This window comes from Macaca mulatta, chromosome 6, assembly GCF_049350105.2.
Source record: "Macaca mulatta isolate MMU2019108-1 chromosome 6, T2T-MMU8v2.0, whole genome shotgun sequence".
Taxonomy (NCBI): domain Eukaryota; kingdom Metazoa; phylum Chordata; class Mammalia; order Primates; family Cercopithecidae; genus Macaca; species Macaca mulatta.
In genome coordinates this window covers 141,834,473-141,847,746 of record NC_133411.1, presented here as the reverse complement: position 1 = coordinate 141,847,746, position 13,274 = coordinate 141,834,473, and the positions used below count along the sequence as shown (strand labels likewise).

At 39.0% G+C, this 13,274-nt stretch overlaps 1 protein-coding gene across 4 annotated transcripts in view; it reads left to right on the top strand.

The window, feature by feature from the left end:
* AFF4 (ALF transcription elongation factor 4) overlaps positions 1–13,274 on the top strand; it is an 89,427-nt gene that overhangs the window by 21,386 nt on the left and 54,767 nt on the right. For 2 of the 4 annotated variants that reach the window (XM_078005165.1, XM_015140773.3), the window contains exons 2-5: positions 3,089–3,180; positions 3,630–3,756; positions 5,555–6,349; positions 8,286–8,330. In XM_078005165.1, coding sequence (XP_077861291.1) covers positions 3,634–3,756; positions 5,555–6,349; positions 8,286–8,330 — 963 coding nt within the window. In that variant the 5' untranslated portion in view covers positions 3,089–3,180; positions 3,630–3,633. The remainder of the gene's footprint in view (positions 1–3,088; positions 3,181–3,629; positions 3,757–5,554; positions 6,350–8,285; positions 8,331–13,274) is intronic. The other 2 variants (XM_015140774.3, XM_015140771.3) reach the window with 1 other exon arrangement.

The window sequence follows — 13,274 nt, the reverse complement described above, 5'->3', positions numbered from 1 at the left end:
AAAAAAAAAAAAAAAAGGTCAAAAGGACTGAGTTTAGGAGGCTTCCAGAAAGGTAAGCTAGGACATGTTAATGTGCTGAGAGGGTGGCACACCATTCTCCAAGGGAGTTGAAGCTCCTACAACATTGTACATCTCACCTCTGTAACTCTTTATTTTACTGTTTATTTATATCCTTTAAAATAACGTTTGTAAGAGTCCAGTGACCAGGTTTCCATTCATTCTGTGAGCTTCTCTAACAAATTATTAAAACCAAAGGAAGGGATTGCAGAATCCCGATTTTTAGCCAGTTGGTCAGAAGCACAGGTAAAACAACCTGGGACTTGGGATTGACATCAACAGTGGGGGGCAGCCTTAGGGACTGAACCCTCACTCAACCTATGGGGTCTGACATTATCTCTAGGTAGGAGATAGAGGACACCCAGCTAGTATTTTCTGAAGAGTTGATTGCTTACTTTTTTTTTAAATTTGAGGTGGAGTCTTGCTCTGTCGCCCAGGCTGGAGTGCACTGGTGCGATCTTGGCTCACTGCAACCTCTGCCTCCCGGGTTCAAGTGATTCTCCTGCCTCAGCCTCCCGAGTAGCTGGGATTATAGGCACCTGCCACCACGCCTGGCTAATTTTTGTATTTTTGGTAGAGATGGGGTTTCACCATGTTGGCCAGGCTGATCTTGAATTCTTGACCTCAGGTGATCCACCTGCCTCAGCCTCCCAAAGTGCTGAGATTACAGTAGTGAGCCACGGCACCCGACCTAATTATTACAGTGAGTTAATTTAGTTCTTAGCTTCCTGGTATCCAGTTAAAAAAAAAAACAGTTTCTTTGGTGTTGAATTACAGAAATAATTTTATTATGGGAATCACCTATTTTTACAAGAGATATAGAAATATTTCCTGAATGATGATTTTAGTGCTGCTCAATCTATAAAATTAAATCATACTTTATTTTTTGTTTTTATTTTTTTGAGATGGAGTCTTGCTGTTGTCACCCAGGCTGGAGTCCAGTGGCACAATCTTGACTCACTGCGGCCTCCGCCTCCCAGGTTCAAGCAATTCTCCTGTCTCAGCCTCCTGAGTAGCTGGGATTACAGGCACCTGCTACCTTGGCAGGCTACTTTTTTTGTATTTTGTAGTAGAGATGGGGTTTCACTGTGTTGGCCAGGCTGGTCTTGAACTCCTTACCTCCAGTGATCCGCCCGCCTCGGCCTCTCAAAGTGCTGGGATTACAGTTGTGAGCTACCGCTCCTAGCCTTAAACCATACTTTAAAGAAGTTTTCAGGCTCACGCCTGTAATCCCAGCACTTATTGAGAGGCCGAGGCGGGCGGATCACCTGAGGTCAGGAATTTGAGACCAGGAGTTTGGCCAACTCGGTGAAACCCCATCTCTACTAAAAATACAAAAATTAGCCGGGCATGGTGGCAGACACCTGTAATCCCAGCTACTCAGGAGGCCGAGGCAGGAGAATTGCTTGAACCCGGGAGGTGGAGGTTGCAGTGAGCTGAGATCGTGCCATTGCACTCCAGCCTGGGGGACAAGAGCGAGACTTCGTCTCAAAAAAAAAAAAGAAGTTTTCAGATTTTTCAGGATTAAAATTTAAGGAAATTGGTAGTTAACATACTCCTTAGTCTCTCAGGTATGTTGGCAGAACCATAACCCAAGAGGCCTATTTGAAGCATGGTTGTTAGTGATATAAAACTATTACTTGGTTCAAATGTGATGGAGTATAATATGTTCTTTGGTTTTGTTTTATGAATATTTAAGTTTTGTGGTATTTTTTAAAGAAAGATTGAAATACTTTTTGTAGTTCTGTAGAGTGCTAAGTACTAACGAAACCAAAGAAATCCTGTTTAAGCTTATTAGAAAATTGTACACATACAAAACAATTTGAAAACATATCTGAAACACTTAGAACATTTTTTTTTTTTTTTTGGGAGACAGAGTCTTGTTCTGTCTCCCAGGCTGGAGTCCAGGGGTGGCACAATCATGGCTCACTGTAACTTCTGCCTCCCAGGTTCAAGTGATTCTCCTGCCTGAGCCTCCCAAGAAGCTGAGATTACAGGCGTGTGCCACCACACCTGGCTAATTTTTTTATTTTTAGTGGTTTTGTCATGTTGGCTAGGCAGGTCAAGTGATCCTCTCACCTGGGGTCCCTTCTTTTTTTTTTTTCTAAACATTAAATTGCTTTTATTGCATGACACTTAGTATGCAAATCAGGAAGTTTTAATTTTAAATGTTTGCTTTCACTAATTCTAACCACTGATAAAGGCCTCAAAAGTACAGTATTGAGGCAGGCTTGGTGGCTCTCATGCCTATAATCCCAGCACTTTGGGAGGCCAAGGCGGGAGGATCGCTTGCGGTCAGGAGTTCAGGCCAGCCTGGCCAACATGGTAAAATCCTGTCTCTACTAAAAATAAAAAAATTAGGAGAATGAGGTAGGAAAATCGCTTGAACCCGGGAGACATAGGTTGTGGTAAGCTGAGAGATCACACCACCGTACTGCAGCCTGGATAATAGAGCAAGACTGTTCCAAAAAAAAAAAAGAGTATAATACTGGTTTTGTTACTAATTCTAATTTTATAATTACAGTTTCTGATGAACTTTAATTTTCTGATTAGATTTATGAATTATAGGCCAGAAATGCTCCACACATATAACCTGATTGTTTCCTTCTGGGCTCCGGTGGGACTTTTTTTTAAAAAAAAAACAAACAAAACCAGGTCTGATTATTCAATATGTCTCCAGGGAAGAGTTGCAGATTCCCTGGTAATCCCTAGTGCCAGAGTTTGACAGCCTTTATTACCATTGTCTATTTAACCAAAATCCTTGCTGCTATAAATCGGCTGTATTTCTTTTGGTTTGCTCTAGTGAAAATAAGACAAACTGTCATGATTATAGAGATCGGACTTCCATTTTTTCCCCCACTCCAAAGACTTCCTTTTTCAATGCAATTTTAGTTACTGTTACTAACCCAAGTTAATTTTTGATTAACTTGGAATCAAACCTGAGTTTTGCCATTGAAAACCTGGGATTTGCCATTTATTGAGGTGTTAATTGAAATATTAATATATTTAGAGCAGAAATGTCGTTTTTTAGGGAATCTAGAGCAACAGCAAAGCTGAGGTCAAACTACCATAAGGATGGACACCAAGGAAGCTGTGTTTGGGACAAAAAGAAATCAAGATAAGGTAGATGCAAAGTAGAGAAAAGAACTGGACCCTGGGGGGAAGGGTGGTAGTTGGGAGTGGGTTATATTCTTCTAAGGGCAAAGAATAGGCAGATTTCCGAAGAGGAAGGCCCAAAAGGAAATATTGAGAATTTGTGTTCAAATACTACTCTGAATGTACAAGTTTTTGCTTTTAGATAACAGAGTACTTCAAACATTGATAAAGTTAGGTGTTTTGTTGGGGTGGGTTCTAATATTCAGGGCTAATGTTTCCTTGGAATAGTTGTGGAAGACACTATTGGTATATGTTGATAAAACCGTTACCAAAACCCAGCTTCAGCACTAATGCCTGTTTTTACTTGGAGGTCAAAAGGGAATCTGTGATTGAAGTGTTAAACTGACAAAATCTGTACAGAATATTTAATTTTTCCTTTTATTTTTGTGATACAAAGACTGTGTTTCTTTTCATAGCAACATGAACCGTGAAGACCGGAATGTGCTGCGTATGAAAGAACGGGAAAGGCGGAATCAGGAAATTCAGCAGGGTGAAGACGCCTTCCCACCTAGCTCTCCTCTCTTTGCAGAGCCATACAAAGTTGTAAGTTGCCCTTCTGGTGAATGTTTTTTTCCCATTAGCATGACATTTTTGCTTTTAAAATATTTCATATTTGAATGTTTATATTAGAAAAGAATTACTGTGAATACCACTTAACATTTTTTTTCCTGTCCTTTACATAGAACATACTTTTTTGGGGATAAACTTTTCTTTGGAGTATGTTATGCTTACAGAAAAATACACAAAATAGGTGTTATGGCTTGAAGAGTTTTCACAGCATCGACAGCTTCATACAACTCAGATCAAGAAATAGAACGTTACTAGCACCCTAAAAGTCATCTTCCAACCCACCTCCTATTGCTGTCTTGTGTTCTTAAAAATGTGTTCTGAGTTGGCTCACACATTTATCTCTATTTTCCTAGTTGTGCTACTAACTATGGGCGGGTACTTCACCGTTCTGAGCCTTGAATTAAATTAGAATTTTGTGACTCAATTTGCATTGTTTGATTTTTCCTAGGTGTTCTTTAAGTATGATATCAATAAAAAATGAATATTTCGTAGATGCTTTTGTTACTCCTCACTGCCATTTGCTACTTAGTTTACAAAGTTTCGGAGATTATTAGTATGTTTGAATAAATGTGTCTTCAGTATCAGTCTGATTTTTCTATTGTTAGAGACAATTATTTGGGTATCACTTGTTCATTAAATTTTTGTTTCTGCTTGTAACTATAACATTGAATTATAAGGAATATAATATTTTCATAAACTGCCAAAATATAAGCGTTAGCTAATCTGCTGGCCCGTGGAACGTAATTTTATAAAGGCAGATTACTTTACTGTTCTTCAAAAGACTTTTTTTTTTTTGAGACACAGTCTCGGTCTTTCGTCCAGGCTGGAGTGCCATGTCATGATCTCGGCTCGTTGCCACCGGTGACTTCTGGGTTCAAGTGATTCTTCTGCCTCAGCCTCCCGAGTAGCTGGGATTGCAGGCATGCACCACCTTGCCCGGCTAATTTTTTTTTTTGGAGGTGGAGTCTTACTGGAGTGCAATGACACAATCTTGGCTCACTGCAACCTTCACTTCCTGGGTTCAAGCAATTCTCCTGCCTCAGCCTCCTGAGTAGCTAGGATGACAGGCATCTGCCATCACGCCTAGCTAATTTTTGTATTTTTAGTAGAAACAGGGTTTCACCATGTTGGCCAGGCTGGTCTTCAACTCCTGAACTCAGGTGATCTGCCCACCTTGGCCTCCCAAAGTGCTGGTATTACAGGTGTGAGCCACCATGTCCAGCCACGCCTGGCTAACTTACGTATTTTTGCTAGAAATGGGTTTTCACCATGTTGGCCAGGCTGGTCTGGAACTCCTGACATTAGGTGATCTGTCCGCCTCAGCCTCCAAAAGTGCTGGGATTACAGGTATGAGCCACTGCACCTGGCCCTTCAAAATACTTTGTGAATTTAAAAGACAAGAGTCTTGCTATGTTACCTATGCTGGAGTGCAGTTGCTGTTCACAGGTGAAATCATAGTGCACTGGAGCCTCAAAATCTTGGAATCGAGCAATCCTCCTGCCTCAGCTGCACAGGGTAGCTGAAAGTACAGGCACGTGCCACTGCGCTCGGATTATATTTTAGTATGGTTATTTTTAGGCACTTTTCAATGATTTTTTTTTTCACTACAGAATGATATATTTGGAGTATGCTTCAAGGTATTAATGTTAAGATATGAGGTAAAGCCTTCCTTTGAAAAGCCCCTTTCCATTCGAAGTTTGGAAAATTAGTTCAGAAGCATATTTTATTTCTGATTATGCTCATTGTATAATTTTATTTTTATTTTTTGTAGACTAGCAAAGAAGATAAGTTATCAAGTCGTATTCAGAGTATGCTTGGAAACTACGATGAAATGAAGGATTTCATAGGAGACAGATCTATACCAAAGCTTGTTGCAATTCCCAAGCCTACAGTACCACCATCAGCAGATGAAAAATCTAACCCAAATTTCTTTGAACAGAGACATGGAGGCTCTCATCAGAGTAGCAAATGGACTCCAGTAGGACCCGCACCCAGCACTTCTCAGTCTCAGAAGCGGTCTTCAGGCTTACAGAGTGGACATAGTAGCCAGCGGACCAGTGCAGGTAGCAGTAGTGGCACTAACAGTAGTGGTCAGAGGCATGACCGTGAGTCATATAACAGTAGTGGGAGCAGCAGCCGGAAAAAAGGCCAGCATGGATCAGAACACTCCAAATCACGTTCTTCCAGCCCTGGAAAACCCCAGGCTGTTTCTTCATTAAGCTCTAGTCATTCCAGGTCTCATGGGAATGATCACCATAGCAAGGAACATCAACGCTCCAAATCACCTCGGGACCCTGATGCAAACTGGGATTCTCCTTCCCGTGTACCTTTTTCAAGTGGGCAGCACTCAAATCAATCTTTCCCACCCTCATTGATGTCAAAGTCCAATTCAATGTTACAGAAACCCACTGCCTATGTGCGGCCCATGGACGGACAAGAGTCCATGGAACCAAAGCTGTCCTCTGAGCACTACAGCAGCCAATCTCATGGCAACAGCATGACTGAGCTGAAGCCCAGCAGCAAAGCACATCTCACCAAGCTGAAAATACCTTCCCAACCACTGGATGTAAGTCACACATTTAGAGCTTTTAACATTGTGACTATGTGAAGCAATTGACTGATCATGAAATTATGATTGAACTTGAACACTGCTTCTTTGCCTTAATAGTAAGGAATGTAAAAGTTGAAAGATGAAAAAAAAATGTAAAGACAGACTTGTGAGTTACTCCTAAGTGGATCCGTAGATCTTTTGACTTGTCCTCTTGGGAAATGGAGAAAATGTCATCCACAGTTTTCAAATATTAAGATGACAAGTCAGTTATAGAATAAAAGAATGACCAATTGATACCTTCGATTTCTGCATTTTGATTTTATAGAACTATATACCTTTGTTGTTTAAAAACAAAATTAACTTTTCTATGCTTACATTGATACTAATGAATGAGATGCAGGTCATGGTGTATGGTTATGATAAATGGGACTTTCGGGTCTGTGGAAATGGTAATATTGTATACTTTGAATGCTATGATCATTTTCTCTGGTTGTACTTAAAGGATGGAGACAGCTGTTCCAGGTTCATAGTGATGGTTTGAAATTTAAATTGAATTGCTTACCAAAGCCTTTTGGAACATTTCATTGTGAAATAGCTGAAATTATATCTTTTTTTTCAAGATGGGTATCTCATCATGTTGCCCAGGCTGGTCTGGAACTCCTGGCTTCAAGTGATCCTCTCATCTTGGCCTTCCGAAGTGTTGAGGTTATAGACATGACCATCATGCCTGGCCCAAATTTTGTCTCTCTCTCTCTCTCTCTTTTTTTTTTTTTTTTGAGACGGAGTTTCACTGTTGTTGCCCAGGCTGGAGTGCGATGGCACGATCTCGGCTCACTGCAACCTCTACCTCCCGGGTTCAAGCAATTCTCCTGCCTCAGCCTCCCGAGTAGCTGGGATTACAGGCATGTGCCACCATGGCCGGCTAATTTTGTATTTTTAGTAGAGATGGCATTTCACCATGTTGGTCAGGCTGGTCTTGAACTCCTGACCTCACATGATCCGCCTGCCTTGGCCTCCCAAAGTGCTGGAATTACAGGCGTGAACCACCGCACCCAACCCCAAATTTTATCTTTTCATGTAGTTTGTGCAATTAAAAAAAATTTGGAAAACAATGTCAGTAGCCAAAAAATTAAAACTCTTAGCTCAAAAGGGTGGAAGGAAGAATCCAGGTAATGTAAAATGCTGTTTTGCAAACGTTTAAAACGTCTTTCCAGTAGCCTTGGGAAACTCACTTTGAGTGGCATTTGTTATCTAATTACTCCTCTCAAGAGAACAGTAAAATGGTAATTTGTCATTTCTTTAAACAACATGATCTTTAGGGTTTGACTTAAGTTCGGCTCTCTAATTCCTGTTTGTGCCTTAGAATAAGCAATTTGCTTTTTGTGATTTAGAAAGACTATGTAAAATGTCCATGTTCCAGACTAGTAATCTTTCAGTAATACTTGTTTAACCCATTTATGCTTAGTGTTCCATTATTGGAATGCTAAGCTCGTAGGAGTTACTTATATCCTACTGCTCAAGGTCATTGCCGAGGTCTGATTCTTCACACAAAAAATTTGCAACCTCTGGCATAAATGGGTTAACTTTGTTTATGTGCAATGATGTATCTCAGTATCATGATAGATTTTATATATAGATAAGCTTAAATTTTTGGACAAGCTGCACACCTGAAAAATTACATTCTAAAAATTATTTATAATCTAAAATATAGGATAAAAAACTTAAAACATTTGCAAACTATAAAGTTCCCCCAGCTTTGTATAGTTTGGTGATTAAAATTTTCTGGTGCTTGAAAAATTTGTATTTAAGGAAATTAATCCAAAGATTCTAAACAGTGTACTGATTTAGAGTAATGGGGTCATAAATACTTTTAATAATGTTTTGAAGTCTGTGAAGCAAATACTAAAAATTTACTGATAAAAATCTAATGTGTGCTGCTTTTTCTCTCAAGGCATCAGCTTCTGGTGATGTGAGCTGTGTGGATGAAATCCTAAAAGTAAGTTTTTTTAAAAAAATCTTTTCAATCTCTTTAATTTTTTATGCTCTGCCACCCTCTTACCCTCTGTATTTCACAAAGGATCTGAAGCAACAGTTTGCTTATATTTGTAACTTGATTATGTCCATCATAAATAATTTACTATCTTTGTTTACCATTTGCCTTCAAAGAGCTAGTTTTGTTCTTTGTGTTTTTTGTTGTTGTTGTTTTGAGATGGAGTCTCACTCTGTCGCCCAGGCTGGAGTGCAAATAGTGCGATCTCAGCTCACTGCAACCTCCACCTCCCAGATTCAAGCGATTCTTTCACCTTAGCCTCCTGAGTAGGTGGGATTACAGGCGCCCGCCATCATGCCCAGCTAATTTTTGTATTTTTGCGGAGATGGGGTTTCACCATGTTGGCCAGGCTGGCCTGGAACTCCTGACCTCAAGTGATCCACCTGCCTCGGCCTCCCAAAGTGCTGGGATTACAGGTGTGAGTCACTGCGCCCAGCCACGTTCTTTGCTTTTAAGTAAAACAGATTTTAATCTTAACACTTACTTTGCCTGGAAAATATCAACAAGCCAATTATAACCGTACTTTTTCATGCTTAACTGTTAATAATTTGAAGTGCAAAAAACTCAGTAGTTATCAGTCAAACCATTATGATCAAAATACTTTGCTTTTGTTCATCTGTACATACTGGTCAAATCTTACAATAATAGATTTTCTTCCAGTTTTGCACATTTTGGTTTTTTTTTTTTCTTTTTTTTGATATGGAGTCTCACTCTGTTGCCCAGTCTGGAGTACAGTGGCATGATCTCGGCTCACTGTAACCTCTGCCTCCTGGGTTCAAGTGATTCTTGTGCCTCAGCTTCCTGAGTAGCTGGGATTACAGGCGCCCACCACCACGTCCAGCTAATTTTTGTATTTTTAGTAGAGATGGGGTTTCACCACATTGTCCAGGCTGGTCTTGAATTTCTGACCTCAAGTTGCTCCCCCTCGCCCACCCCCCTTCCCGACCTCCCAATGTGCTGGGATTATAGCCTGAGCCACTGCACCTGGCTGTTTTACACATTTTTTTCTTTTTGAACCGGAATTTTACTCTGTCACCCAGGCTGGAGTGCAATGGCATGATCTCGGCTCACTGTAACTTCCACCTCGCAGGTTCAAGTGATTCTCCTGCCTCTGCCTCCTGAGTAGCTGGGATTATAGGCACCCGCAACCAAGCCTGGCTACTTTTTTTTTTTTTTTTTTGTAGAGATGAGGTTTCACCATGTTGGCCAGGCTGGTCTGGAACTCCTATCTGCCTGCCTTGGCCTCCCAAAGTGCTGGATTATAGGCATGAGCCACCACGCGCAGCCAACATTTTGGATATTTAATGAAACATGTTTAAAATTGACACATGACCAAAAAGTACATTACTCTATTAGAAAAAGAGAAAGTCCAGTGAATTAGTGAATGACAATGACTACTTTTTGCTTAGTGGAGAAAACTGTGAGTCACATATTACTTGTATTTTCTTGTTTTTTTTTTTTTTTTTTTTTGTGAGCTCCTGAATTTGTGTCTATACTTACAATTCACTGTGAACACCTTTGAAAGACTACCTGCATTGGTTGCTTCCACTCTTTTCTTTCCCATTCCTTCCTTTAGTCCACTGTAATCTCCCTTTTACCTCTGCCATTTTGCAGAACCCGTTTCTCTATGGTCATTATCTTTCTCCCTCCATCCAGAGGCATCATTTGAGTTCTTTTTTATTCTTTCTGCTATTTATTTTTTCCTTCTGGAAACATTCTTCTTTCCTTGACTGTTTTTATGCTTCATTGTTTTTGTTTGCCTTCCACCTTTCTTGCCTCTCTTTTTTTGCCCTTTTTGGAACCCTTGTGCCTTCTCTTATCTCTTAAGTGCAGGTGCGTTCTTGTAGCCTCTGCTCTTTCTGCTCTTTGACTTGCCTTTTCCACCATTCTTGGTTTTATCTGTTTGACAGCTGTTTAGTCTTTCTCTCCTGCATTGACCTCCTTTGGGTTTTGGTTTGTCTCTTAATTGCTTCTTAGCTGAGTTTCCATTTGGATTTATTTCTCTTCGCTGCTTCAGACTCAACATGTCTAAAGCCATACTTATCAGACTTCCTTGGATTAGTAGTACACCACTTTCCCATGCTTGTAAGTGTAGAATCCTAAATATCTCTAATTTCTTCCTCATATTCTATGTAGTTGCAAAATTGGATGTAGACTTTTAAAATTTTTGTTTTTTAAATATCCATTCCTTTCTTCCCATTTCTGCCACCTTGAGCTTCAATAATTATAACACTGAGTCCTCATTCAGCCTTTCTGCCTCCAGAATCTCCCTGCTCATATGTCTTTTGCATTGCTACCTGATTCTTTACTTCAGGCCCTTTACTTCAGTCTTCATAAATTAATTTTTCCCTTAAAAATTTTCAGTGGCTCTCTAAGACTATAGAAAGAATAGTATCCAAATTTAATATCCGCAGGCCAATCCTAACCTATCTCATTACTGAATGACCACTTTTGCCAAACTGGTTTCCCTAAGCCACATACTTTCTTGCTCTTTTACCTCCTTAAATAAAGTAAGGTTGGAATGTATTTCTCCTACCTCTTCAGTTATATATAGATTGTTTTTTCCCGGAATCCCAATGAAATCCTTCTTCCCCCATATCAGATTATGAGACCACAGTGACAGCTCTTTCATTTGAATGTCATACATTTCTTAGTTGTCATGTATATAAAAAGTGTAAGGGAGCATAAATATTTTCCTCTGAATCCTCAACAGTGCATAGAATTATTAGTACCTGAAAGATTTTCTTACATTTAATGATCTCTTTAATGTTATTGACATCTATATTTTATATGTACAAGGGCTTGGCACTTGGCCTTTAGTTAATAGGTGCCCAGTGATTCGATGATACTTGGAGTATTAAATCAAATTTTCAATTGAGAGTTTTGCTATTTGAGATATAAAATGCCAATTCTAAAAAGCTGAGTTTATGAGTTTTTGTTTCCTTTTCCCTTTCCTGTCTGTAGTATGCAAGGAACTTCAGGTGTGTGTTCCCTTCATATTTTCTTTGTATTTGTAGTCATATCATTTTTAGGAGCCCCATCATGAACTTAAAAAAAATTTACTCTAAAAGTGATGTATATTTATTGAAAAAATGATTTATTCAAGGCATGCTCATTGAGCACCTACTTTGTGTCAACCACTGGGAATATAGTGGTCATAATGTTATGCCTTTGAGCTGATATTCTAGAGCTGGATGTAGGAAGCAATCTATTATATAATATTATTTCAGGAAGTGAAATTCTATTAAAAAACAAAGCATTTTAAGGGGATAAAGAGCATTTATATGCAGGTGGCTGTTTTAAGAGGTTCAAGTAGTAAAATATCAAGTTCCTTTATCTCTTCTTCCTTCTGTCATTCTGTTGCCCAAAGCTAAACATTAACTAGGACATAGACTGTGATTCATCTTTGTCAGTTAATAAAATACTGTGGAGATCATTACATATCAACAGTTAAATTTCTCATTTTAATGTCTACTTGGTGTTCTGTTTTGTAGATGTCTGGTAATTTATTTAATCTGTACTGTGTTGGTGTCAACCTAAATAACAGAGACTCTCTAAAAGAAAAGATGATGGGAATAGAGCATTGCATTGGGAGTACACGTGCCATAGTAGTCTATGTGCACATTCAAGGAGGTAAAGAGAGACAAAGGTTTTTAAAGGAAAAAATGAAGACGATTATGTAATTGTTTTTGAAATAATTATCCTTGGCTACAAAGATCAGTAGTAAGGAGGACACCAGTCTGAGGTCGGACAAGCTGGACAGGTGTCTTTATGGAAGTCTTTTTTTGGTTTAGGGTTTTGATGACCTTTGTGCGAGGTTGTGGTTTTTGTAGACTTTTTTGTTTATCAGGCATACAAGCATGAGAAACCTTTCTTCATGGTCTTTTGCAGCTCAGGGTGTTTTGTTTTTATATATATATAAGTGACTCCATTTTGATTCTTACAGCTTTCACATTGACTACCTAGGTTGTTTCAGTTTTTAAAGTGTGAGCCCCTTGTATGTGTATCTTTACAAAACTGTGTGGATATTGCTATGCGATAAATTCCTAGGTGTTATACCACTATTAATTTGTTGCGTTTCCTTAATTTACCTGATGACTTACTTTGAACTAAATGCCAGAAATAATATACTCTCTCCTTATTCTCATACCTCTGTCTTCTTGGCTTGTCTAACATACACATTGTAATCTTACCAGACCTCACCCAGACATATTTGGCATTAAGATTAGGCAGAAGGCATTGAATGAAATCAAACTTAGGGTCTTGCTTTTCTGTTTTCCTCCTCATGTGTTTTTGAAATTTCTCTTCTGATTTCTTCCCCTGACAATTTTTTTCTACGATTATATAGACTCTATAGCCAGACTTTTGAGGATGAAATATAATGTTCATTATTTACTAAGTGTATGGCCTTGAATAAATAACTATTGTGCTTCAGTTTCATCCTAAATAGAGATAGGATGATAGTGGTATCAACCTCATCATGTCATTGTGAGTACTAAATGAGTAATAAACATGTAAAACACTTAGCACAGTGTCTGGCCCATTCAAGGTACACAGTAAATGTTAGCTGTTTTCTTTATCATTGTCCCCTTCCTCCCACTATCACAGCAAGCTCTTCCTTTTTAGTGTTTTATTATGTGCCTTGTATTTGATTACAGGCTGATTTCTGTAACTATTCACAGGTTTCATAATTTGAATTGTAAACTCCTCAAAGCCAGGGAGTATTTACTGATCTTCTTATTACTACCTACACCATAGTGCCTTACACACAATCGTGCTTAATATTTATTGACTAAGTATGTAGAATTTTGGAGGAGCTGTCATGAAACCAGTATTTATAAATACAAATCTGGTTTTTAGCTGCATAATTTTTATCCTTGACCTGGTTGA